Source organism: Geotrypetes seraphini, chromosome 7 (genome assembly GCF_902459505.1).
Source record: "Geotrypetes seraphini chromosome 7, aGeoSer1.1, whole genome shotgun sequence".
Taxonomy (NCBI): domain Eukaryota; kingdom Metazoa; phylum Chordata; class Amphibia; order Gymnophiona; family Dermophiidae; genus Geotrypetes; species Geotrypetes seraphini.
This window is the reverse complement of record NC_047090.1, coordinates 5,460,324-5,485,504: the sequence shown is the minus strand read 5'-3', so window position 1 is coordinate 5,485,504 and position 25,181 is coordinate 5,460,324. Positions and strand designations below refer to the sequence as shown.

The 25,181-nt window shown below is 44.5% G+C and overlaps 1 protein-coding gene across 2 annotated transcripts in view; it reads left to right on the top strand.

Moving 5' to 3' along the window:
* The window catches only part of AGBL3 (ATP/GTP binding protein like 3), a 144,597-nt gene that overhangs the window by 72,779 nt on the left and 46,637 nt on the right, over window positions 1-25,181 (top strand). For both annotated transcript variants that reach the window (XM_033952429.1, XM_033952430.1), the window contains 6 exons: window positions 8,751-8,877; window positions 11,301-11,401; window positions 12,017-12,138; window positions 12,792-12,858; window positions 19,809-19,907; window positions 23,365-23,415. In XM_033952429.1, the coding sequence (XP_033808320.1) occupies window positions 8,751-8,877; window positions 11,301-11,401; window positions 12,017-12,138; window positions 12,792-12,858; window positions 19,809-19,907; window positions 23,365-23,415 (567 nt within the window). The remainder of the gene's footprint in view (window positions 1-8,750; window positions 8,878-11,300; window positions 11,402-12,016; window positions 12,139-12,791; window positions 12,859-19,808; window positions 19,908-23,364; window positions 23,416-25,181) is intronic.

Here is a 25,181-nt window from a genome sequence, read left to right as displayed (position 1 = left end):
AATCTATTGTAAACCGTTTAGAACTTAATGGTATTGCGGTATATAAACTGTTATTATTATTTTTCTTGAATTTTAAGTATGTGGGGGGAAATAATTGCTCATTAATGTCTAAATTTAATGTGCTTTTCTTGTAATATTATACGTTTATGATTTATTTGCTTGCACAATTGTAGTTTGGAAATTCAATAAAGATTTTTTTTTTTTAAATGCTAATAATACAGAGAATAGATACTCTAAAAACAAATGATAAAATTAACAAAGATGGACAATACTAGGGAATGTTAGTACAAAAAATTACTTGACTTAGGGGCATACACTACACATAAGGAGATGGGCAAGAACCACAATATTTGCAAAAAGAACAGAGAAAGGAAGAATGATAGGGAGGGTAAAATCGGAGGAGGATTGTTTTGACCTTAGAAGGGCAGTTTTTACCCAAACGCATCCTGGAACAAAAAGGTTTTTAGATTCGATTTAAACCGATCCAATACAGACATTGCTCGTAGATGATTTGGCATAGAATTCCATAGGGTAGGTGCTGTGACAGCAAAATCGTTAGATCTCATAGTGTTAATTTGCCTCATTGATGGTATAGTAAGGAGATTCTGAGACATAGAGCGAAGAGTTTGGGATGGGTTATACGGAATAAGAAGTCCGTCGATAAACTCGGGCCAATTTAAAATGTAAGGAGTAGGATTTTATAACTGATTCTGTGTTCGAAAGGTAGCCAGTGTGTGTTGAACAGAAGAGGAGAAATATCATCATATTTCTTGGCGTTGAAGATGATTTTAATCGCTGTATTTTGTATTATCTGGAGGCGTCTTATTTCTTTTTTTTTTTTTGTTATGCCTTTGTAAAGGGCATTACAATAATCGACACAGGAGATCACGAGTGAATGAATTAAAGTATTCAAAGATGCGGGTTCGAGTAGTTTGGAAAGTGGAAACATTTCTGAATTACTGTGCTAATGTGGATGTGATAAGTAAACTTACCCCTAACAGCCTTAAAATGAGCACAATTTTAATTGGAAGACGCTCAAGTTTTAGGGGGGGCCTGTAGGCCTGCAAAGAAAACTATTTCACTTCCTAGTATATCCACACTGGAAATGCTGCCATTTAAACCACCCTATGTCCACTAAGTCTGCTTGTTATGTCTATACTGTCATTGCTATAATCTAAACTAGAGGTCCTAACCCACAAGACTCCCACGGGGACCCCCCTCTAGCCAACGGGACTCCCACCGGGATGGAAGGCTTTGGAAGCAGGGTTCGTCCATAGAATATAATGGACACATCAGCCTTAGTAAAAGAGGGGGGAGTTGTAAGTTAATTACCTGAACAGAAAACTAAAAAGGGTTCCACCAAAGAGATTCAACAAGGAAAACAGCAAAAGAAACTGGAATTGATGATCCTGTCAGAAGTAATTGCTGCTTTTTATGGGGACGCGCAGGGATGGAGGTAATTTCTTGCGGGGATGGGTGGGGACGGAGAGGATCCTGACGGGGACGGATGGGGACAGAGAAGATCCTGGCGGGGACGGATGGGGACAGAGAGGATCCTGACGGGGATGGATGGGGACAGAGAGGATCCTGGCGGGGACGGGTGGGGACGGAGAGGATCCTAACGGGGACGGGTGGGGACGGAGAGGATCCTTGCGGGGATGGGTGGGGACGGAGAGGATCCTGGCGGGGTCGGGTGGGGACAGAGAGGATCCGGATGGGGACGGAGAGGATCCTTGCGGGGATGGGTGGGGACGGAGAGGATCCTGACGGGGACGGAGAGGATCCTGGCAGGGACGGGTGGGGATGGGTGGGATTTCTGTCCCCGTGCAACTTTCTAATTTAAATCCCTTGTCCATGCTGTAAATGCTGAAGAATCTATGTTTCGCTAAAAGTTTGTCCTACCCATACTATGAATGTACTCCTGTAACCCGTTCTGGGCTCCTTTGGAGGACGGACTAAATAAATGACTAAATAAAAGTTTTATGGGGGCCTGTAGGGACTGTCCGACTGAGAGGGAAAATCATTAGTTTTGATTTGTTAATATTAACTGAGAGCATGTTTGTGTCTAAGCATAATTTTATTTTTTCCAATCTCTGATATGTAGATTGCCCTTTCTTTGGACCACTTGTAGAGGAACCTTCTTTTCTTTAATTACATTTCTCAATTAGTGCTTCAGCTCTAGCCAATCTGCTATTTATTTATTTTTTTTAGTTATTTCTTCCATTTGTGCGTCGCACATACTTATACAAGCTCTTGGTGACATTACAGAGGAAGGGGATAGAAGAAGGTAGGGAGGACTATGGAGGGCAAGAAGATACAGGAGGAGAAGAGGATACAAGTGATTAGGTGTCAAATAGATGAGTTTTCAGTTTCTTCCGGAATTTGGTGTGGTTAGGTTCCGTCCTGGTCATTTCAGTAAGGTCATTCCAAGTTTTTACGCCTAGAAAGGTGAGCATGGAGTGGAAAACACGTTTGCATTGCAGATTTTTTTGTGGAAGGGAGATTTAGAAGTATTCTGTTGAGGGTTCTGCAGGAAGTAGACCATGCCTTGGAGAAGAGCTGGATGAGAGGAGCCGCGGAATTTCCGTAAAGTATCTATCAGCCGGTAGGGTGCCTACCTGTGCCTACGTTAAGGCCCTCATAGACTTTGTCTTTTGGAACTTTGCTTGTGTTAAACTACAAATAAAGGATTTCCGACCGTTCAGTTGGAGTCGCCATCTCCAATGCCTCATCTTGCTTCGCTTCGAGGCTTGGTACCTTCTTCCCCCTTTCTCTATCCTTATTAACCTGCCTATAATCTCCATTGTTCAGACAGCGCATGACCATTCACACTACTTCCTGTTTCCGGTAAGGCGGGACGTATCCGAGGGAGAGGCGCAGTATCAGAGGGGACGGTGCATTGGAGAAGGAAAGTTGTGGGATTGGTGCTGGGCGATCTCAGGCAGTACTCATTCCATTTACACCGAACATAAGAAACAGTGCATAATATCTTTGGCATAATATCCTGGCCTACCTTAAGAGTCAGAAGAACAAATGTGACGGATCCTGAGAAACTGACTGATAGGAAGTGCTCGTTTTGAGTCTGGTAGGATGACAACTATTGTATTGCAATGAGAATGTCGGCTTCTTTCCTGATGAAGCTCTCTTCAAATTAATGAGAGCGAAACGGAGATCTTCCGTAGCCACCCTGATATCTCGCTATTAAAGCTAAGTAGCTTAAGATCTATGCCACCATGACTTTTTGCTATTTAAGCTAAGTAGCCTAAGATCGATACATGGAAGTTATAAACTCCGACAGTTCTATTTTAGAATTATAAATTATAGAATTTCATAGAGTTATTAAAATTAAATTAAAGATATAATAAAAAAATATATAAAAAAATTTTTTGAGATAAAACTATCTATAGCGGGTTTCTGATAATATAGAGCATATATTGGAGTAGTGAATAAAAATCGATGATAGCTCACCCTAAGGTTATCAGCTTGTAAGACATATCGAGCTTTTAACCGTGAGCGCTTGAGACCCTTTCTATACTCTCCCAGAGCTCTTATTAGAATCCTCTCTTACTTGTGATTTAGCCTTTAAGGTTTTTTGTGTCATTCACACTATTTGACACTATTTCTTCTCCTCGCAACTCGGCATTCTTCTCTGTTGTGCCGACATTCTAGAATTCTCTTCCATCTGAAGTGTGCACAGAAGCCTCCGATTTGAGGTTTCAGGTTCATCCGAAGAGCTATTTCTTTGCCCAGGCTTTTTTTTTTTTTTTTTTTTTGTGAGATCCTTGAATTTGGGGAGAGGGGGAGCTTTGGGCAGTTACATTGCACTGTCTCTTTTTTTTTTTGCTTTTCTTTATTTTTCTATTCTGTTTTCATTGTAGTTCCTTTCTAATTTTATTTTAATAATTTTATAAATTGTGCATTGCTCTGTTGCTAATGCGAAGAACGGCATATAAGCTTTTTAATAAGCATAAACATGGCTTCAGTTTAATCTTTCTGGTAGACATTTAAGGGTTTTTCATAACTCTAAACTCTCTTCTGTTCGTTCAATTCTCTGCGGGGGTCCTCGAGGCTCTTCTTTATTTCCTCTTCTTTTTTAATGTGTTTTTATTTCCCTTGGCCACATCGATCCAAAGTTTCAGAGTGAGTTGTTCTATTTACACACGTGATATCCAATTTTTAGTTTCAGGGGGCCTGCAGAGTAGAGAATTTAACCCTTTAAATTCTTATCTGTGATAAAGAGCATAAGTTCAAACTGAACCCCGTAAAGTCGGAGGCAGATTGGTTTCGTAGGAAGGGTGCAGTCCCTACACGTGCCCCTGATATTCTGAGCACTTCGGTTCCTTTTAAGGAGGTTGTGATCACTCTGGGCCCCATTCTGACTCGGAGGCCCAGATTACAATGACAACGTCTTGGTTTTTTTGGGGGGGCATGGCTCAAAATTCGGGTGACTGAGCATTTGCTTCAGCCAAAGGATTTACAAACATTAGTGCATGCCTTTGATTTTAAGGAAGCTTGATTATTGCAATGCGGTGTGGAATGGGCTTCAGGGAATATCTTATCCATCCAATATCCAACTGCCACTTGCACTGCCATCCTGTGAGCACTATCTCAGATTCAGAAAGCTAATAAAAGCATTTCTGTATCATGGCAGGGAGCCAACCTGGAAGTAACTGAAAAGGTTAATCGTAAAAGCCCATTTCTAAACTGCCTAACGCAACCCCTGAGTAAATCTGGACCCATAGACCCGCCACCCCCAGGACCGCCCATTCCGCCCACACCACGCCCTAGCCTTGCCCCTAGTCCGGCCCCTCTCTGCCTGCTCGTCTCAGAACCCCCTACCTAAACAATTGCCCAAACTGGAACCTTGCAACAAGACAAAGGAGAACTCCGACCCCATTTTCCAACCCCCCACTCAAAGGTACTCGACGCATGAAGATGTATGACAACCTACTAGTGACGCAGGCAGCGAAACTAGACCCCTCCATCACTAACTTGCCGACAGCAACAAGCGACTACAAATCATTTCGAAAGGAAATCAAAACCCGGCTATTCAAAAAACACATCCAGCTATCCTAACTCTCCCCATGTCCTTTCCCCCCCCCCCCCCCATCAAAATAACTCCCCCTCAAATTGATACTCATCTTGCATTTTCTCCTCAAAGTTTCAACTACGAAACCAGCCCCTAAATTGTTATAATTCTATATCCGGCCAGTTGTCTCCTGATTTCTACTCTTATTGTAATTTCTCCTCTGCTCGCTACCCTTCTTGTAACCTCTCCTCTAAGACTCAACTATGTAACCAGCCCCTAGTGTGTAATTTTTCCTGGAAATGTCCAGTTTTCTTCTGTTGTAATCCGCCTAGAACTGCAAGGTACAGACGGAATAGAAGTCACTAATGTAACGTAATGTCCCTCCCGCCACGATCTGCTTTTCAAAACCCAAAGTGCCTGGTTTTGAAAAGCCGTCCAGACATGCCCTCTAAAAAGAGGACATGTCCGGGTAAATACGGACGTCTTGTAATCCTATCCCTGAGACATAAAAACGAGCCAAAAATGACTTACTTGTATTTGTAATTACGTATTTGTAACTATGATCTAATTGTATTAATCGCTGCACTGATCTTCCCTATTAAATGTCCATGAAACATAAGTCATTTACCATGGGATTCCCTGGTATTTATCGCAGGCTGTGGCAATCGACCAGCCGCTTAGAACTCTGTGGTTTGAGTGCGCGATACGATTGTCATTGATGGATTTCTCAAAAGTGCGCTATGAGAACACAGGACCTTCGGCTTTTTCCATCGAAGGAGTAAATCCATGGAACAAATTATACTTCTCCCTCCATATTCGCAGTGGATGCGTTCTGGCAATAGGCGCGAATATGAAAAGAAACGCAAATAACTTTTTTATATGTTATTTGCAGTTTGGGGAAAATGACATCATTTTTACTATTGAAACCGCGATTTCTGGGCGGGCAAGCAAGCAGCGATTTCATGCATGCTGGGAAGAAGCCTTTCTCTCTATGGATGCTGGGAAGCAGCGTTTTTCTCAGTGCACATTGGGAAACATGGAAGCAGCGAATTTGTGGGAGAAAGCATGGAAGCAGCGATTTTCAGAATTACAGTACAGTGATAAACTTTTTTATCGGTACTGTACAGTAAAAGAAAAAAAACTTAAGTGATGATTTTTTGGGGGGGCGGAGTCAGCGGCCGAAAAATCGCAAATAAGGAAACCGTAGTTACGGAAACCGCGAATACGGAGGGAGAAGTGTTTGTATAAATTTTTGTTTTTCTGTATGTTGGTTTTTTTGGGGGATTTTTAATCATCTTTATTCAGTTCCAAACAAAAACAGCAATAAACAAAGACAGGCTAAGAACATTGCAAAGAGCACAAAGAAGAACTCAACAAAGTGACAGGAACAAGGCTTGTAGGTTAACACCTGCTAAGGAACTGTTATAAGTAGACAGATAAAGAATAAGTCCCTAATCCCCTACTCCCCCCCTCGCACCAGTCCCCAATACCTCCCTCTTTCCCAATCCCATCCCATGGTAAGTTATACGTATGTTGCTATTTGTAGAGCTGCCTAGGAATAGGCGTTGAGAAATCTTTAAAATAAATCAATATGCTGCATCTTTTATATGGTCACAAAATTCAATGTTTCAAAACAACTTTTCACAGCAGTCATGGTGCAATGATAGATACCACAAGAGTTCTGGTAGGGGTTAATCCCCCACTCTGAGTTCTTACATTCCATCTTGGATTCTGAGCACCGTTGAAAGTGGAAAGTATTTTTTGAACTGGTTCCTCTATCTGTTCATTTGTGATTCCGTTTTTTGGAACTAGGCTTTTTTGACCTAACCCAGTCGTTTATATTGGGATTATTATTATTATTGATCTTTTATATGGTCTGCATTTATCCTTTATTTTACAGCACTTTGGTGTTCATTTCGAAAAGCAGTTTCCCATTTTTTTGTAATGAAACCAAACTAAACTTGAGCTGAACATCCCGCCTTCTGATCACAACCTCCTTCGAAGGAACCGAAGCGCTCTGAATAACAGGGGCACGTGAAGGGATTGGGCCATTCTTGCAAAACCAAACTGCCTCTGACTTTATGGGGTTCAATTGAAGCTTCCGCTTTTCAGAACAAGTTATGCCCCTTTTTTTCCCCTATGGGAAGCAGTTTGCAAAGTTGCTTTTTCTGTAGGTCAGCCACATTTATCTGCTCAAGTTTTGAATAGCACTTGGAAAACAAAAAAAGCAGCTACTAATATGAATTATTTCTATAGCACTACCAGACGCACGCAGCACTGTACAGAGTCACAAAAAGGACAGTCCCTGCTCGAAAGAGCTTACAATCTAAACAGCCAAGACAGACAAACAGGATGTCATGGACACAGTTAAGGGAATGGTTAATCTGCTGGCTGGGTTGGAGGGCAGAGAGGAGTACAGGACAATCAAGCCATTGTGACATCACTGATGAGGTTGGCTCTTATTGGTGGAATGAGGCATTATGACATCAGAGGAGTAGGGTTAAGGATTGAAGGCTTTATCAAAAAGGTGGGTTTTCAGTCTGCTTTTAAAGAAGGGAAGGGGCTATTGAAAAATACTCTCTAGCATTCTTGAACTTAAATTACCATTTTCAGCACTGGCGCTACCATTAGGCAAGCTAAGCAGTCGCCTAGAGCACGGAGATTCTAATCCACCAAATTGTCTGTAAGTTACAACCAAGTCATGAACCCCTCTGAAAACTTATAGGGACTCGACGACAAGACACTTTTTCAGTGATTGCGCCCCAGCTCTGGAATGCTCTGCCACAACACCTAAGAGAGGAAGTTAGGGGACCTGTTACAATGGCACGCTAGTGCGTCTTAGCGTGCGCTAAATGCTAACGCCTCCATAGGATATAATGGACATATTAGCACTTAGCGCACGCTAAGATGCACTAGCGCGCCTTAGTAAAAGGACCCCCCCAATCTGACCTGCTGTAAAAGTAACTAAACTAAACTAAACCTTAGGTTTGTATACCGCGCCATCTCCACAAGCGTAGAGCTCGGCACGGTTTACAGGGTTAGGATGAAAAGGAGCTACAATGAAGGGTTATAGGAAAGGAGCTAGGAAGATAAAGAACCAAAGAGCGGGAGGTGTTAGATTTTTGAAAAGAGCCAAGTTTTCAGGTGTTTGCGGAAGGATTGGAGGGAACTTGAAACTCTGAGCAGGGATGCGACCTGAAAAGTTTCTTATTCAAAGATGCTTTCAGCCTTTTTAATTTTTCTTTTTTTTTTGTACCCTATATCCTTTCCCACTCATTTCTCCTTTTTCAATCCTTCGTCACCTTCCTTTTTCTTTTTTTAAATCTTCTTTCAAACCCCTACCCTATCGTACTTTCCATGCATGTTACTCTTTTGAACTTTAAAAAACCAAATTGTATTAGTTGGTTTGTATGTCGATTTGTTTACCCTCTTTTATATTTAGTTCTTAAATTGTAATAGTACGTGGTGGGGTTTTCTTTTTTTTTTTTGTATGTTTTAATGACTTTTATTATTGTGGTTTTTCGCTTAGTAAAATAAAATAAGCGATTATATCAAATTTTAATAAAAACTTGAAACTTGTAACATCTGTGTGAGAGATATGTTCATGGGCTTCAAAATCTTTCTATGCAGAGCTTTCATAAGAAGAGGGGCCACATCAAAGTATCCTAATACCCTAATACATGGTTTGTCACGCTGAGGCTAAGCCCATGTTCTATGTCAGTTTTCTTTCCCAGGATGTAAGTTCAAGGTACAGAAAGGCAAAGAAGGAACAGGGCGAGTGGTAATGTGGAAGATGGGCATCAACAACAGCTACACCATGGAATCCAGTTTCTGTGGCTCCACACTAGGTGAGAAAAAGGTGCTTATTCCCCAGACCAGACCAGACTTGACAACTTAGTTATTATCCTCCTGCCAGCAGGTGGAAACAGAGATCCTGGTCCATTATAGGGATCTGGTGCAGTGTTCATCTCTTCAACATTTCTCTTTGTCCAACAGATAATGCAGACATACTCGTTTAGGCCCCAATATTCAGTGGCTAAATAACGATATCCCCATAATTGTACTCTCCTCCTTCTTAGGGTAAGTGCCCCCACTTCTGTCAGGAACAGATCTTCCTTCTGCCAATATTATTATTATTATTTTATTTCTTATATACCGCCAAAGCCGTAGTAGTTCGAGGCGTTTCACAACAAAGAAGGGCTGGCCATTCAGCGAATAGTTACAATCAGTGAATATAGATACAACAAAGAATCAGCTAATACGGTTTACAACAGAGAAGGGCTGGGCAATCATCAAATAGTTACAATCAGCGAATACAGACACAATAAATATGCGTGTGCGGGGAACAGATAAAATATGAGGGGAAAAATGTAAGGTGGGCAGGACGGAGAGGTAAGGGAAAGAGAAAGAGAACTTGGGGAGCAGGGGTAGGGAGAGAGGGCTTAGGTTATAATTCGGTTGAATAGGCTAGTTTTTTAATAATTTCCTGAAGTTTAGGTAGGATGAGGAGTGCGAGATAATTCTGCTCAGGAAAGCAGTCAATATAGGCTAGGGCAGGGATGGATATTGTCACCTTTGGCAAGTTTCCAGGTGCTCAACTCTTTCTGAATTTCAGATAAATATGGTCTTATGATGGTCTCTTAAGGTATCAATTCCTTAGGAGTTAAGAAGATGATTACTAGAGCTCATTACAGCAAAAGTTGAAGGTTTCAGAGGGCTATTTAGGCAGGAGTCTTTGGGCAGATTAGCACCTATTTTTCCTAAGAAGAAGGGCAGGGTGAGTCCTGGACTCTATGTATGCAGACCTAAACCACTGATATTGGATGCGGTAGTTCTGAGAGATGCCTTGACTTCTTCTGACCTAGTATGAGTAGATCATGTCTAGAATGCACAGTAACAGTGGCATAGCGAGGGTGAGAGGCGTCCCTGGCAGTAGCGCCCCTCCCTGCCCTTGTCTCCACCCCCACCCCCCACTCCTTCCCTGATCGCCCCTGCCACACGTGCCCCCTTCCCCTCCCCGTACCTCTAGTTCACTGCCGTGAGCAACAAGAACTTCAATGTGCTCCCCGCAGCCCCATCGGCTCTCCCTCTGACATCACTTCCTACACAGTCACGAGGAGCACATTTGAAGTTGTTTCTCATGGCACTGAACTAGAGGTGTGGGGGAAGGGGAGGGGGCGGAGAGGAGGAGACGTGCCAGCGCCCCCACCAACACAGCAATCGGGGCGGACCGCCACCCCCCTCCCTTATTACTCCACTGCACAGTAAGGAAGGTGAAACTTAAACATCCCTGTTCATTTCATTTTCTTTATTTTGGGACTTTAATTCACACTTTTTTGATTAGTAGCTGAAGATGAGATTGGTATCTCCCTATCTCTGGAGGACTTATAATCTGCATTTGTATGTGGGGTAATGGAGGGTAAAGTGGCTTGACCAAGATCACAAGAAACAGAATTGGGATTTGAACTAGGCTTCCCTGGTTGTCAGGCCAGTGGTCTGACCAGTAAGTGACTCCTCCACTTTAGTCCAAGATCTCAAGGAGAAGCCTCAAGAACTCTCAGAGAGTTAGTTTCACAAAACTAACAATGAACATGTTGTTATTCGTTCTAACCTAAAGGTAGCTGGATTGTCTGATTGTCCGTACCTCAAATATAGGACATTTTGGGAGGGGGGGAGGTAATAACCCTGGAATGTGGCTTTTGACTGCATCTGGGTCGGTTCTGATGATGTGTTGGAAGTTCAAAACCAAATGATATGCTGTAGCTGCCTTCAGTTGTCTTAGCATTGATGTAGAGTACTGAAGAGCTGAAGGCTGCCGCAGACCTCTCTGAAGAGGATGAAATCAACATTAGTTTGGTTGTCTGGACTGGTCTGGTAGAACTAATGGAAAGGAAATTAACAGGTAAGTTTAAATGTCATCTTTTAAAGTCTGTGGCATACCTACTTTTAACTACATAGAAATGATCGCTTTTGGAAACAAGCTCTTCTTCAGAAACTCCTGAGAATTGCCTGGTTTCTATTGATTGAGAGAATTTTATAAAGTCCAAAAGAAGAGAAGTCCAACCTGCCGAGAAGTCCAACCTGCCAAGAAGTCATCTTTCTTGCCAAATATTTTGCTGCTTCTCAGGTTCAATCTATTACCCTCAGCTGCATGCATCTTTCTGCAGAATTTGGAAATCCACCATCAAGCAGTATGCTTTCACAATCCAAAACATTTTCTGTTGTTCTGTTGTGAAAAAGTCTTTGAAAAAAGTTGTTGTTACTGTTGTAGGGAGCAGAGAGGGTACCCATTTCAACACAAAAGACCTAGAGTCTCTGGGACATGATTTCTGTGACACACTCTTAGACTACTGTGATCCAGACCAGTCAAAGGTAAGCAACATTTTTCAAATTCTGCTTTAATACTTCTTTATTGGGGGATGGTTGAGTTGTAGTAACATCTTATATTGGCAAAGTCTGGAGGCATCAAGAGTATGTCTTGTGCAACTTTCTTGACATAGAGTGTGGCGCAGTGGTTAAAGCTCCAGCCTCAGCACCCTGAGGTTGTGGTTCAAACCCCCGCTGCTGCTTGTGACCCTGGATCAGCGTCGGCTCTTTCTATGGTGTCACTTACTGGAGCCGCACCTAGGAAGTGACGTAGTGACGTCAGAGGAAGAGCCGACGCTGGCGTGAGCAGTAGGTTGGAGTTGCTGCTCATGCCGAGAACGTTAAAGAGGTTCGGACGAAGGGAAGGGGCACGCGTGGCGGAAGGAATGCCACGCGTGCCCCTCACTATGCCACTGCTCCTCACCAGTCCTTTCCCTGCGGGCATCATAATCTTATATCAGGCCCTGCCCATACCTCATCTAATTGGCATGATTTTGTGTGCTAAGATTACAATGTATGGTGGCTAACTTGGATACCAATGGGTTGTATAAAAAATCATATATTAATGGTGCTTTCTACCAGTGACCTCACTGATTCATTGAAATGCATTATTTCTCTTAGTACATCTATTGTCTGAGAGAACTGGAGGAGATGATGAAAGAACAGGCAACCATCAGCCTGGAGAAGCTGGCCTACGATTCAGAGATCTCACTCATGGATGTAGCTTCGGATCTAGAGTCTAGGTAAGCTGAGCCTAGAGAGAGAAGACCGAGCTTCAGATTGTTTAAGGACATATTGAGCCTAAGGTGTCTTCGTTTTAATTAGTGCCAGGAAAGAAGGAAATCGGTTTAGGTTAGACTGATTATTTCGTATGAGTTTTGATTAGCTGTTAACGGCATAATGGGTAACGATCGTTACGACTAGATATTCTTTAATGATTGTTAGTTTATACCATGGCCAACTCGGGTTATTGACTGTTCTGTTTTCATAAATTTACTACACTGACATCGTTAAAAGATCAAAAGTCTTCCTCAGGTTTCTTTTTGTTTAACCCATAACGGTCAGAGCCCTTTTCTGCACAGATGATGACACTGGTTTTGCCTATTGTTATCTACTAAGAGCCCTGAAGTGTGTTTGCCAAGCTGTGACAGCAGAAGATGTTCTTCCTTGTAGAACACTTGGAATTTGGATTGACAGGGACCGTTATCTAGCTGGACGTGAGAGCTACCCTTCCCTTTCATGACTAGAACCCTGCTAATGTGTTTGTGAATTAGCATTACTACACAGCAGCCAGATGCCTGAGAGGCGTCCTTTCAAATTGAGCAGCATCTCCAGCTGTCTTTGGCCAAAGTGAAGAGTGACAACGCTGACTACTTTGATCCTCTTTCTTTTCCAGCACCGGTGGCTCGGACAGCTCCGACTCCAATGGCCCTCCTGCACATTTGATGGCGCTTGCCTGCGAGGTACGCCGTGTGTACAAACGTTTCATAGAGATTGGTGCCAGAGGGGAACATTTTGTAAAATAATAGCAGTCAATATTCAGTCGCCATGGTCTGTGATATTATTATTTTTTTTATTCAACAAATATTTGCGCATTCAGCAGCTCTATCTGAACAATAGATGGGTGCTGAATATCCTGATTAGATGGTCAGCGCCGACCTGTTCCAGATAGTGCCAGCAAAAAGGCTGTCCTAAGCTAACCAAGTAGTTGGTCCAGGTCCTGCCTCTGAATATTATCAAATGCTCAGGTATTCAGTGCTGGATTTAATTCAGCTGCAAAGTGTTTAAAAAAAATGCTGACTGCCACAAGTAAATATTGACCAGTTAGTTACTGGAGTCGTAGACTTCCTGATAGGCACAGCAAACATCAAACCCTTGGTTGTAATAAGCAGTGCTTAGTTTGTAGACAAAAAGGAAATTGAACTTCTACTTGGGAGGAGAGGGGGGGTGCTAGAGGCATATATGATCTGTGTAAAGGGGCGGGGCCAGGGTACTCTTCAAACTGTTACTGTGACTCTTCCAAAAAAAGTTATACACGTTCTCTATCATACCCTCTTCCTCTCCTTATCCTCATGGAGCACCAGTGGGGGCTAAAAATAGATGATCACTGAGATAAGGATTAGAGAATGACACTGTGACAAAATTCATCACCGTTCCCGTCCCCGCGGACAATCACGGGAAATAATCCCATGTCATTTTTTAGTGTCTATTTCAACCTCAGTCCTTCTACACCAGCATTCTTCAAGCAAAGCTTGAGGGTCAGTGGTTGTGGCCATTCATACTCTGATTCTTCCCTCTCTCCTTAAAGAATGACATGAAGATGGTTTCCCGCGGTTATCCGCGGGGAGGGGAACGGTGATGAATTTTTGTCACCGTGTCATTCTCTAATAAGGATGAAGAGGATGGTAGAGAAAATGGGGACCTTTCTCTCTATCTTCCTCATAAGAGCATAAGAATTGCCAGACGGGGACAGAAATTTGCATAGAATTTAGGCAGAGTATGCAAATCAAGTTAGTGCATATTCACTGTGGATATTACATTACATTACATTAGAGATTTCTATTCCGCCATTACCTTGCGGTTCAAGGCGGATTACAAAAGATTTATTAATGGGGTTTACAATGGAAGAACAATTGTCATTTCTAGAGTTGTGAAGAGTAGATCATTTGTCATTTCTAGAGTTGAAGCAGTAAGGTCATTTGTCAAGAGGTAAAAAGTGGTATAGAGTAGGTAGATATTTATGAATGGAGGGTAACAAAGGAAGAACATTTGTCATTTCTCAGGTTGTACAGAGAAGGTTAGGTAGTTTCAGTGTGTCGGGAGGAGGGAGAGGGGAATGGTGGAGTAAGTGAAGTTAGGGCTGTTCAGGAATTTCTTGAACAGTATCGTTTTTATTTATTTTCTGACTATCTTATAGTTTGGGGTGGTTATCAGAAGGTTGGAGATCTGGTTATCTAGTTTTGCGGCTTGTGTGGCTAGGAGGCCATCGTATAATTTTGTCCGTTTTACTTCTTTGATTGGAGGGGGGTGAAAGGGGAGTGCGTTTTTCTATGTTTGGTTGAAAACCTGACTGGGAAGGGGTACTCCAGGACCGAGCTGTGAAACACTGCTCTAGATCATTGATAAATATGTTAAAAAGCAGCGGTCCCAGCATAGACCCCTGAGGAACCCCTCTATTTACCCTTCTCCATTGAGAATATTGACCATCTCAACCCACTCTCTGTTTTCTGTCTTTCAACCAGTTTCCATAAAAGGACATTACCTCCTATCCCATGACTTTCTAATTTCCTCAGAAGTCTTTTATGAGGTACTTTGTCAAATGCCTTTTGGAAATCCAAATACACAATATGAACCGGTTCACCTTTATCCACACGTTTATTCACCCCCTTCAAAGAAATTTAGTAAACTGGTGAGGCAAGATTTCTCTTGACTAAATTCAAGTTGGCTTTCTCTCATTAATCCATGCTTATGTATACGTTCTGTCATTTTGTTCTTAATAATAATCTCTACCATTTTGCCCAGCACTGATGTCAAATTCATCAGTCTATAATTTTCCAGATCACTTCTGGAACCCTTTTTAAGAATTGGCATCATGTTGGCCACCCTCCTCTCTGCATTTATGATCCTGGTCCTCCATCCCCAGCTCTCAACCTGCAAGCCCCTCTTGATAGATACAAATTCCTCCTTCTTATAAAAATATCTTTTCCAGAAACTCTCCTCCTTGCCTTCATAGGCTACTAAAAAACAGCCCTTCTCTTTGACCTGGCATCAGCTGGTTCTCCTCTGACACGGTGGATAGAGGAAGACTAGTTCCACTACTTACTTTTCACAGCAGGCCTGGGGGGGACTCCGGGAGGGATCATCCTGCAAATCAAAAGCACAGGTTGCTTTACCTTCTTTCATGGGGGAGAGGGAAAAGACAAAGGGAGCAGCACTCCATGCTTTTCTCACTTACTCTGTCGTCTCCTCACTTCCTTCTCCACTTCGTCCCATCCCCCTCTGATTCAATACTTTTCAGCCTCTCTGATCTCCTCACTCATTCTCCCCTTCCTTTCCTACACAATGCGCAGCCCCTTCTAATTCCTCACCCTCACTCTTCCTCCCCCCCCCTCTCCACTGTGGTCATAAGAATAGAGGCAGAAGGACCCAAGAGGACAGCATCAGAGCCAGGAAACTGACACAAGAAGTAGCAGAAGAAGCAGTTGACCTAACAGGCATTGTTAATGCCTGTCTCCAACCTTGCCCATTGTCCCTCACTAGGGCTGCCAGATTTTCCAATCAGAAAATCCGGAGCCATCGACCCACCCCCAGGTCCACCCATCCCTGCACTGTAACGCCCTAATCCCGCCCCCATTCCTGGCCTAGCTCCGCTCCCGCTGCCTGCTCTTGTCGGACAGGGAGGACGTCCGCACATGCGCAGATGCCACACGATGACGAGGACATGTCCGGGGAAATCTGGGAATGTGGTAACCCAATCCCTATCCCTCACCAGCCACTTCACTTGTTTTGAGGAAATCATGCATCAATCAAGGCCGCGTGGCTTCTTCTGTAGCTCCTGTCCTTCAGCTCTTCTGAGAGCTAGGGGGGCTGGAGATAATCCATGCATACTGGTGGTGGTTCTCCTTTCCCACGAGGGAGCCAAAACGACTGCACCGCCGGCTCTGCTCGGTTTCCATGGGGGAGCCACAGCTCATTTAACCTGTTGGTTCTGCTTCTATAGAGTCTTGTCCAGCTCCCTTATATGTCTGTTCTTTGGTGCGCCCAAGGTCTGCTTCAGGTACACCCCCTTCCCTCCTGGTCCAGGCAAAACAAGAAGAGGGAGTTTACAGTTTATTTAAGATTTGATACAAACGCTCATAAGACATTTCTAAGCGCTATTTTTATTTTTATTGCATAGGATTTTTTGGACCCCAGTTCGTTTACAAAAGTTAGATCGCTCCAGGTCTAATAGATGTTGGTATTGTCATAATGATAACTTTGGATCATCTTAAATAATAAAATGCTAGCCGCGCATGCGCACTTGCCTCGCGTGTTCCCTGATCCCTTTTCTGTCGGGATGTGGCAAGACAAGTGCGCATGCGCGCTTATTACGTCACTGACTGAGAGCAGCGAATGCAGGAAGCGGAGTAAAAAAAAACAACAACCGAGCGAGCTGGGCCGCTGAGAAAGCGCGGGAGGCCTGTCCCGGGTTGCGGACGGGTAAGGAGCTGGGGCAGTGAGCCTTCCCTGCGGCTGAAATGGAGCCTGGCCACCCTCCGCGACAGACCACAGGAGTCCGTGTCCTTTTCCGCTCATCCCCCTTCCCGCGTACCCGACTACCTTGGCGATTCAAGCAGCGTGTGCAGCAGTCTTCACACGCTGCTTCGGGCCCTTCTACTTCCCTGATTTGCTCTGCCGCGTCTCTGATGATGTCATCAGGGACGTGCCAGAGTAAATCAGGGCAGTAGAAGGACCCGAAGCAGCGTGTGAAGACTGCTGCACACGCTGCTTGAATCGCCGGGTAGGTAGTCAGGTCCGTGGGAAGGGAAGGGGGGGGCGCAAGGACTCTGGGGAGAATGGCAGACACCAGTCCTGTACTAACTCCCGTGGACAGGGGGAGCAGGAAGGGGTGCTGATGGACAGGGGTGGGGGATATGAAGGGAGGCCTATTGCTGGACAGAGGGAGCAGGAAGAGGTGATGATGGACAGGGGGGGGAAAAAGGAAGGGAGGCTTATTGCTTGACAGAGGGAACAGGAAGAGGTGCTGATGGACAGGGGGGGGAAATGAAGGGAGGCCTACTGCTGGACAGGGGGAGCAAGAAGAGGTGCTGATGGACAAGGGGGGGGAAATGAAGGGAGGCCTACTGCTGGACAGAGGGAGCAGGAAGAGGTGATGATGGACAGGGGGGAAAGGAATGGAGGCCTATTGTTGGACAGGGGGAGCAGGAAGAGGTGCTGATGGACACGGGGGAGGGGGGGAAATGAAGGGAGGCCTACTGCTGGACATGGGGAGCGGGAAGAGGTGCTGATGGACAGGGGGGAAATGAATGGAGGCCTACTGCTGGACAGAGGGAGCAGGAAGAGGTGATGATGGACACGGGGAAAAATGAAGGGAGACTTACTGCTGGACAGGGGGAGCAGGAAGAGGTGCTGATGGACGGGGGGGAAAGGAATGGAGGCCTATTGTTGGACAGGGGGAGCAGGAAGAGGTGCTGATGGACACGGGGGGGGGGAATGAAGGGAGGCCTACTGCTGGACATGGGGAGCAGGAAGAGGTGCTGATGGACAGGGGGGGGAAATGAAAGGAGGCCTACTGCTGGACAGAGGGAGCAGGAAGAGGTGATGATGGACAGGGGGGGGAAAGGAATGAAGGCCTATTGTTGGACAGGGGGAGCAGGAAGAGGTGCTGATGGACACGGGGGGAGGGGGGGAAATGAAGGGAGGCCTACTGCTGGACATGGGGAGCAGGAAGAGGTGATGATGGACAGGGGGGAAATGAAGGGAGGCCTACTGCTGGACAGAGGGAGCAGGAAGAGGTGATGATGGACACGGAGGAAAAATGAAGGGAGGCTTACTGCTGCACAGGGGGAGCAGGAAGAGGTGCTGATGGACGGGGGGGGAAAGGAATGGAGGCCTATTGTTGGACAGGGGGAGCAGGAAGAGGTGCTGATGGACACGGGGGGAAATGAAGGGAGGCCTACTGCTGGACAGAGGGAGCAGGAAGAGGTGATGATGGACACGGGGGAAAAATGAAGGGAGGCTTACTGCTGGACAGGGGGAGCAGGAAGAGGTGCTGTTGGACAGGGGGGAGGTAAAACAAAGGGAAAATGGCTGCTGCTGGATAAGGGGAGCAGTGAAGGGGTGTTGGTGGACACAAGGGAGTTAAAATAAGGGAGAATGGACAGGAAAAAGCGGCTAAGGAGACAGAGAGAGAAAGAAATAAAGACAGACACACATATATTCTAGCACCCGTTAATGTAACGGGCTATAAAGCTAGTCCTTTGATACCTAATTTCTGGAAAATAATTTGGAGACAAATTAATCGTATTCTTGATTCAGCAATTCCCCTAACGTATGAAGCCATAATTTGTGGTACGCTGTTACATGTCAAGCCTTCTTTGGATAAATATAAAAGTCATCTTTTTATGATAATGACGGGAATAGCTACCCAATTGATTACACATAATTGGAAGAGGTATGACAGACTAAATTACACCTTTTGTACCACGTATAAAAATGAAAAAATGAATGCAGTGTTTGGGGTTTAGCAGGACATTGAATAGAGTGTGGAGCCCATTGACTATATTTGTAACATCATAATAATTGTAATGTATTTATTTATTTATATTTTTTGAGGCTGGTAGAATTCCTTACACATCCAGGGGAGGGTGGGGGGAGGGAAAGATATTTTGATTATAAAAATACTTTATTATAATATTATAATTACATAATTTGGGGGGTTTTTGTATTAAATTGGGGAGGAAACTCTTTCATCTTGGCATCCCAAGTCCTGTAAATTTTCTTCACACTTCTACCTCTAACCCTCTGTTGTAGTTCCTTCCTATTTCTCCTACTGTAAACCGCGTCGAGCTCTACGAACGTGGAGATGATGCGGTATACAAACCTAAGGATTAGATTAGATTAGGAGGGGGGAAGAAAATGTTTGTTATAAGTATAAATTGTATGTTTAATAATGTGTTTTGTGAAATATTTATGTTCAGATAATTGAATTGCATTGTCAAAGTTTTAAAAATCAATAAAGATTTATATAAGAAATTTCTAAGCGGTGTACATATTTTTTTAAAAAGGGGAAACAAGATTATTTAAAATGCTAAGACAAACGTAGACATAGACAAACCTGACAAAGGAGGATAGAGGGTAGAATTGTACTTTTTAAAAAGAAAAGGAACAATAAGGGTTACAACCATTGGATGGGGGAGAAACAAGTGCGGCAACTCATATTTGAAATAGATAAGAATGCGTTAGCAGGCAAAAGAAAGGTTGGCATCCCTATATAAAAAGGCATTTAAGGAACTCTTGAATCTCTCTAAAGCAGATTCTTCTCTAAGATAAGAAGGGAGGGAGTCCCATAACTTGGGTGCAATGATTGAAAATATCTCATTGATTCTAGCGCCAATGATCTTTAATGAGGGTTCAGATAAAGAGATTTCGGTCGGTAGAAGAGAGCTTGACTGGGAAGCAGAGCGACTGCTCTCTGCTCTGCTTCAGGCTCACCCCTTTTCCTTCCAAATCCAGTGAGAAGGAAGAATTGAAAAAGATACAGGAATGTGATGGGAGGTGGGCAAAAAGGCTCAAAGGCAAGGGAAGAGCAGCCAGGTAGGAAATGGGTGGGCAGAGGACCAGCAAAGAGAGTCATCCAGGGAATAAGAATCCCCCACCCCCGGTAATCTGAGTTCTTTCTTCCATTTTCCAGGAAAAAACTAGAAAAAAGCAACTAAAGACGAAGGAAGAAAGAGATTCCAACCGAGCAAGGAGTTGGAGGAAAGGTGTGACATTAAAACAGAAGCCACAGGTAAATCTGGCTGGGTGTTTTGGTGAGGTGAGACGAGAAGGACTTCTTGCTTCAAGCTTTCGATTTTCTCCTTATGCAGCTAAGGTGTATCTTTAGGCTTCCAGACATCTGGGATTTGCCTGGACATGTCCTCTTTTTTAGAGGGCATGTCCAGACATCCGGACGGCTTTTCAGACCTCCGGCACTTTATCCAGGTTCTGAAAATCAAATTGCGTCGGGAGGGGCATGCGCGGATACAACGCGGTGACATCATCACCATCACATCCACACATGTCCGGATGCCCTACCGACCGAGACGAGCAGGCTGAGGGGGCAGGGCTAGGGGGGCGAGACTGGGGTGTGGCGTGGGCGTAATGGAGCGGGGATGGGTGGCACTGGATGGATCTAGGGGGTCCAGATTTTTACATATGTAAAATCTGGTAATCCTATATATCTCCAGCTGCGAAAATATGAAAAAATGCCACCAATTAAGTGGAATAATCTCATTCTTGGTGGCCAATATTGGATAGCTGCTCTCCTAAAGCTCTGGAGAGCCACAGTGGGGCCTTGTGAGCATGCCTAGAGGTTCACAGGCTGGCAACAGTCTCTCTTTGCTCTGTCTTGAAAATCTGGACACATCTCTGTGCTCTCCTGACAGAAAGAAAGTCTTGAGCCAGTAAGGGATTTAGCTCATACATGGGTTAGCAGTTCAGTGTGAGTTTTCTTTAAGTACAGTACAGTGGTGCCTCACACAACGAACTTAATTGGTTCCAGGAGCAAGTTTGTTATGCGAAAAGTTCGTTATGTGAAACGCGTTTTCCCATAACAATACATGTTAAAAAAAATAATTCGTTCTGCAGCATAAAATATGCTAAGATGACATAAAAAAAGATAAATTTTTTGTTATTATTTTTATTTAGATACATCTAAAAACATAATTGTTTTTTAAAACAACACACATTTTTTAAATTTAAAGACAGACTAAGTAGAGTCTAATTTTACAGTGAGAGGGCAGAGTCTCAGCGGCAAAAACTGGGACTTAACTGTTCATTTTTTTTTTCTAGCATCGGGGAAGCGGCGAGAGTAGCTCCGCCCCCCCCAACGCATCAGCAGTAGGCGCCGGGCCCCTGCGAGCCGACAGTCCGCCACTGCACAGGGAGCCAGGCGGAGAGAGGGCAGTTAAGCGCAGTGCCTGCGCGGAAGGATGCAGCTCGGGCGACTTCGTTGTGTGAAACGAAGTTCGTTGTAGGAAGCGAGACCTGAAGTTCGTTGTGCGCAGCGTTCGCTGTGCGAGGCGTTCGTTATGCGAGGCACCACTGTAGATATTTTCCTGTGCCCAAATCTAAATTTGTACCTGAGACAATGAAAGGTTAAATGAATTCTCCAAGATCACAAAGCGAAGCAGCGGGATTTGAACCCTGGTTTCCATGGCTCTCAGCCCAGCAATCTAACCGTTAGGCTACAAAGCCACTGAAACAAGACCAAGGGCTCCTTCAGCGTGCACGACGTTTCATCACGCGATAACCCTCGCGATAGCCATAAATCTACCGCCTGCTCAAGAGGAGGCGATAGCGGCTAGCATGGCCAGCGGTTTAGCGTGCGTTAAACCGCTACCGCGCCTTTGTAAAAGGTGCCCCAAGTTTCCAAGTTATTATCTCTTTGATATACCGTCCATCAAAATTTATCTAGACAGTTTACAGTCAATAAAAATATTTAAAAACAAAAGTTTTTTGGTTTTTTTTAAATTATAATAATTCCACCCCATGACGTGGGGGAGATGACATATATTACTTAAGAATGACACGACAGGGGAGGAAGGTACAAGAGATTTAAAATTTATTACATTTTAAAATTTAATTGAGATAAATTTAAATTTATTGAGATAAAAATTTATTGAGATAAAAAATAGATATATAAAAAATTTATTGAGATAAAAAATAGATATATAAGGGATAGAGGGGGATGGGTAGAGCATTTGGAGTTAATTCGCCTCTAGTGAGGCGTTTGGAGTTGAAAACCTGAAATGAATATTATTTCAGGGAAAGAAAATGGGCTCCTGGATTATATATCGTGGGCCTCCTTGAAGGAAAAAGTTTTGAGTTTTGTCTTGAATAATGTGAGAGAAGGCTCTTGCTTTTTACGCAGGGGAAGAGCGTTCCAGAGTGAGGGCACGATGACCGAGAAGATGGACTTTCTGGTGGTGTCGTAAAAGATTTCTTGGCTGGAAGGGACGAGCAGCAGATCTTGAGAATTTGAGCGTAGTGTACGGGTTGAAGCGTAGGGGATTAAATATTTGTCTATAAAGGCAGGAATATGGAGGTGTTTGATTTTATAGTTCAGAAGTAGAATTTTGAATAAGACCTTCCTCTTCAGTTGACCAAGAGCTCAGCAACAGAAAGCAGGCGTCTGCTTCCTCCCTCTTCGATAACCGAGTTCGGGAACTAGCAGAGTAATGAAAACAAGCTGGTTAAGTGCAATGTTCAGCTCCGGTGAGCCACATAAAGATAGGACTGACTTTTATGGATCCTATTTATGTGGTTGCCTTGGCCGATTAAATGCTGAATATCAACAATTAATCCGCCAGATTCTAACTGAATACCCACAACACCCCCCAAAATACCTGGCATCGAGTTGAATACTAACTAGAGATTTTCAGTGGCACTATCCAGTTAATTGTTGCTCTGTGACGTAGTGGGGGGGTGGACTGCCCCGGGTGCCGTTGTAGAGGGGTCGCCAGATAGGGTTAACAGATTTTCCTTTGGGATGATTTGGACCCATGGCCATGCCCCCAGGACTGCCCAGTTCCGCCCCTCCCAGCCCCGCCCCAGATGGCATCTGTGCATGCCCGGATACAATGCAATTACGTCACGCGATTATGTCGGGAAGCTTTTCAAAACACGGATAGGGCCCCCAGACACGTCCTCAAAAGAAGGACAGGGAAATTTGGTAACCCTAACGTCAGCACCTATCCGCCCCTCCATGCCATGATCACACACTCCCTTTCCCGCCCCTCCCGCCCGGTTCCTGGCCTGCCTCCCTCTGAAATCACTTCTGGGTCGCGGGGTCCCGCCCCCCTCCTGCTGCACAAGCCCCCGCCCCTTTCCCCCACATCTCTGTAATATTCACCAACCTGCTGCTCGTGCCAGTGCTGGCCTTCCTCCGTTGTCACTTCCTAGTCGTGGTTTCAGGAAGTGAATTCAGAGGAAGAGCCGACACTGGTTGGGGGTCGCTGCTTGAGCAGGGAACGTTACAGAAGGGTGTGCACGGGGAGCGGGGGAGGAGCGAGTGGCGGGGAGTAGGACGGGAGCTTCCATCAAGACAACTCCCCCACCCCCACGCTGCACTACTGAAGGGTATATTTAACTGCTTTATCAGAAGTCGGTTTACAATAATTCAACTTTCAGGGCACTTGCGGACTTTTTCCTGCGTCCGAGGGCAAGTTTGTACTGGGACTTTAATCATTTTCTTTTCTCCCCAGAGCGAAGCAGCTCCCGGCGTCATGGAAAACCAAGAGCTAAGACCCAGGAATGTAAGGGTTTCTTAATAAAATGCCTTCTGTACTATAGAAGAGGATGTCTCCTGTACTTTGTTCTTTTCATGCATTGCAAGGACTAGACAGCTTTGGAGCCCTTGCAGAAAGCAAAGATTTCCATGTTAATCTGCTTGGAAGCATTTAGGGGGAAGTTATCGAGGCAGGTTACTGTTAAGACAGGTTAGTTTACCACTATCTGGTTCATTGGTCCCATTTTATGCAAAAAGACCTAGTTACTAATAATCAGGTTAGCAGTGAAATGATGGTATGTCTTAATGGAAGATCACTTTCCCCCATAATGAGATAAGAAAAGAAACAAGAAACCCTGGACTGCTTCTAGGATATCTGACTCTCTAAGCCAGGGGTGGGCAACTCCGGTCCTCGAGGACCGGAATCCAGTTGGGGGTTTCAGGATTTCCCCAGTGAATTTGCATTGAAAGCAGTGCATGCAAATAGATCTCATGCATATTCATTGGGGAAATCCTGAAACCCCCAACTGGATTCCGGCCCTCGAGGACTGCTATAGGCGAACTTTCATATGTACACCCCCTTCCCTCATACCATAGGTGGCTCAAGACTCCTCCCCGCCCCCCTCATCTCTAGCATCTCCCCACCAAGGTGTCCAGCATCCTCTGTCGTCTCCACAAATTGTTCAGTGGCTTTCTTTCCTTGCCTTACACGCTTTCAAGCGGCATCTACATTATCAGTCAGCTTGCCTTCCCAACGCTTGCTGTGCCTGTGTGCGGAGCTTTGAGCTTCCGTGCATGTTCAAGGCCCACTAGGTCCCGCACCTTTCAAATCGGATATTTCGTAGAGGGTGAGTCTTTCAGGCCACGAGCAAGTGTTGTGTTGGCAAGCTGACATGCTGGTGTGGCCACAGAGGCAGGAGAGGGAAGCCACTAGACTCCTTGGAGGGAGGATGGGGAGAAGCTAAGGGGCCTCCCAAGAGTGGCCTGCAGAGACCACGAGGTCAAATGCAGAGGAGAGTGGAGAATATAACAAGAAACAAGTGAAAAAAATAAAAAGTTTGTGAGAGAAGAGGAGCCCTGGAGAGGAGGGGGGGGGGGGAGGAGGCACAAAGAACATGCCGCAGGCCTTCAGGAAGAACAAAAGATTAAGGACAGCAGAAACCATGAGTTTGGTATTCTATAAATATAAAGTTTCTAGGAAACGTGTCAGAATTAGAATTTTAAAGTTCGCTAAACGGGAAACTGAGTTTTGCCGAGTATTTACAGCCGCCGGGGAGCTTTGTTTTCTAAGCCCTGGTATTAGTATAATATTGACACCTGTTTTAAAGGTGGAAACTTCGGTTAATCCTTAGCACTTTTGTATAAATCATTAATAAGTAAACCAACTTGTTAAATGAAAAGTTAGCTCTCCTGTATGTGTGGGTCTAGACCAGTGGTCTCAAACTCGTGGCCTGGGGGCCACATGCGGCCCCCCAGGTACTATTTTGAGGCCCTCGGTATGTTTATCAGAATCACAAAAGTGAAATAAATCAGTTTCTTGATTATATGTCTCTTTAGCTATAAATTACAATTATTAAGACTTAGCCAAAAGGAAAGATTTAGAAACTATAGTTTGATCTCATGCAAAATTGTCATTTCTTTAATAAGACATTAACTGTTTCTTCTGCGGCCCTCCAAGTACCTACAAATCCCAAAATGTGGCCCTGCAACGGGTTGGAGTTGGGAGACCTCTGGTCTAGAGCAGTGGTTCCCAACCCTGTCCTGGAAGACCACCAGGCCAATCGGGTTTTTAGG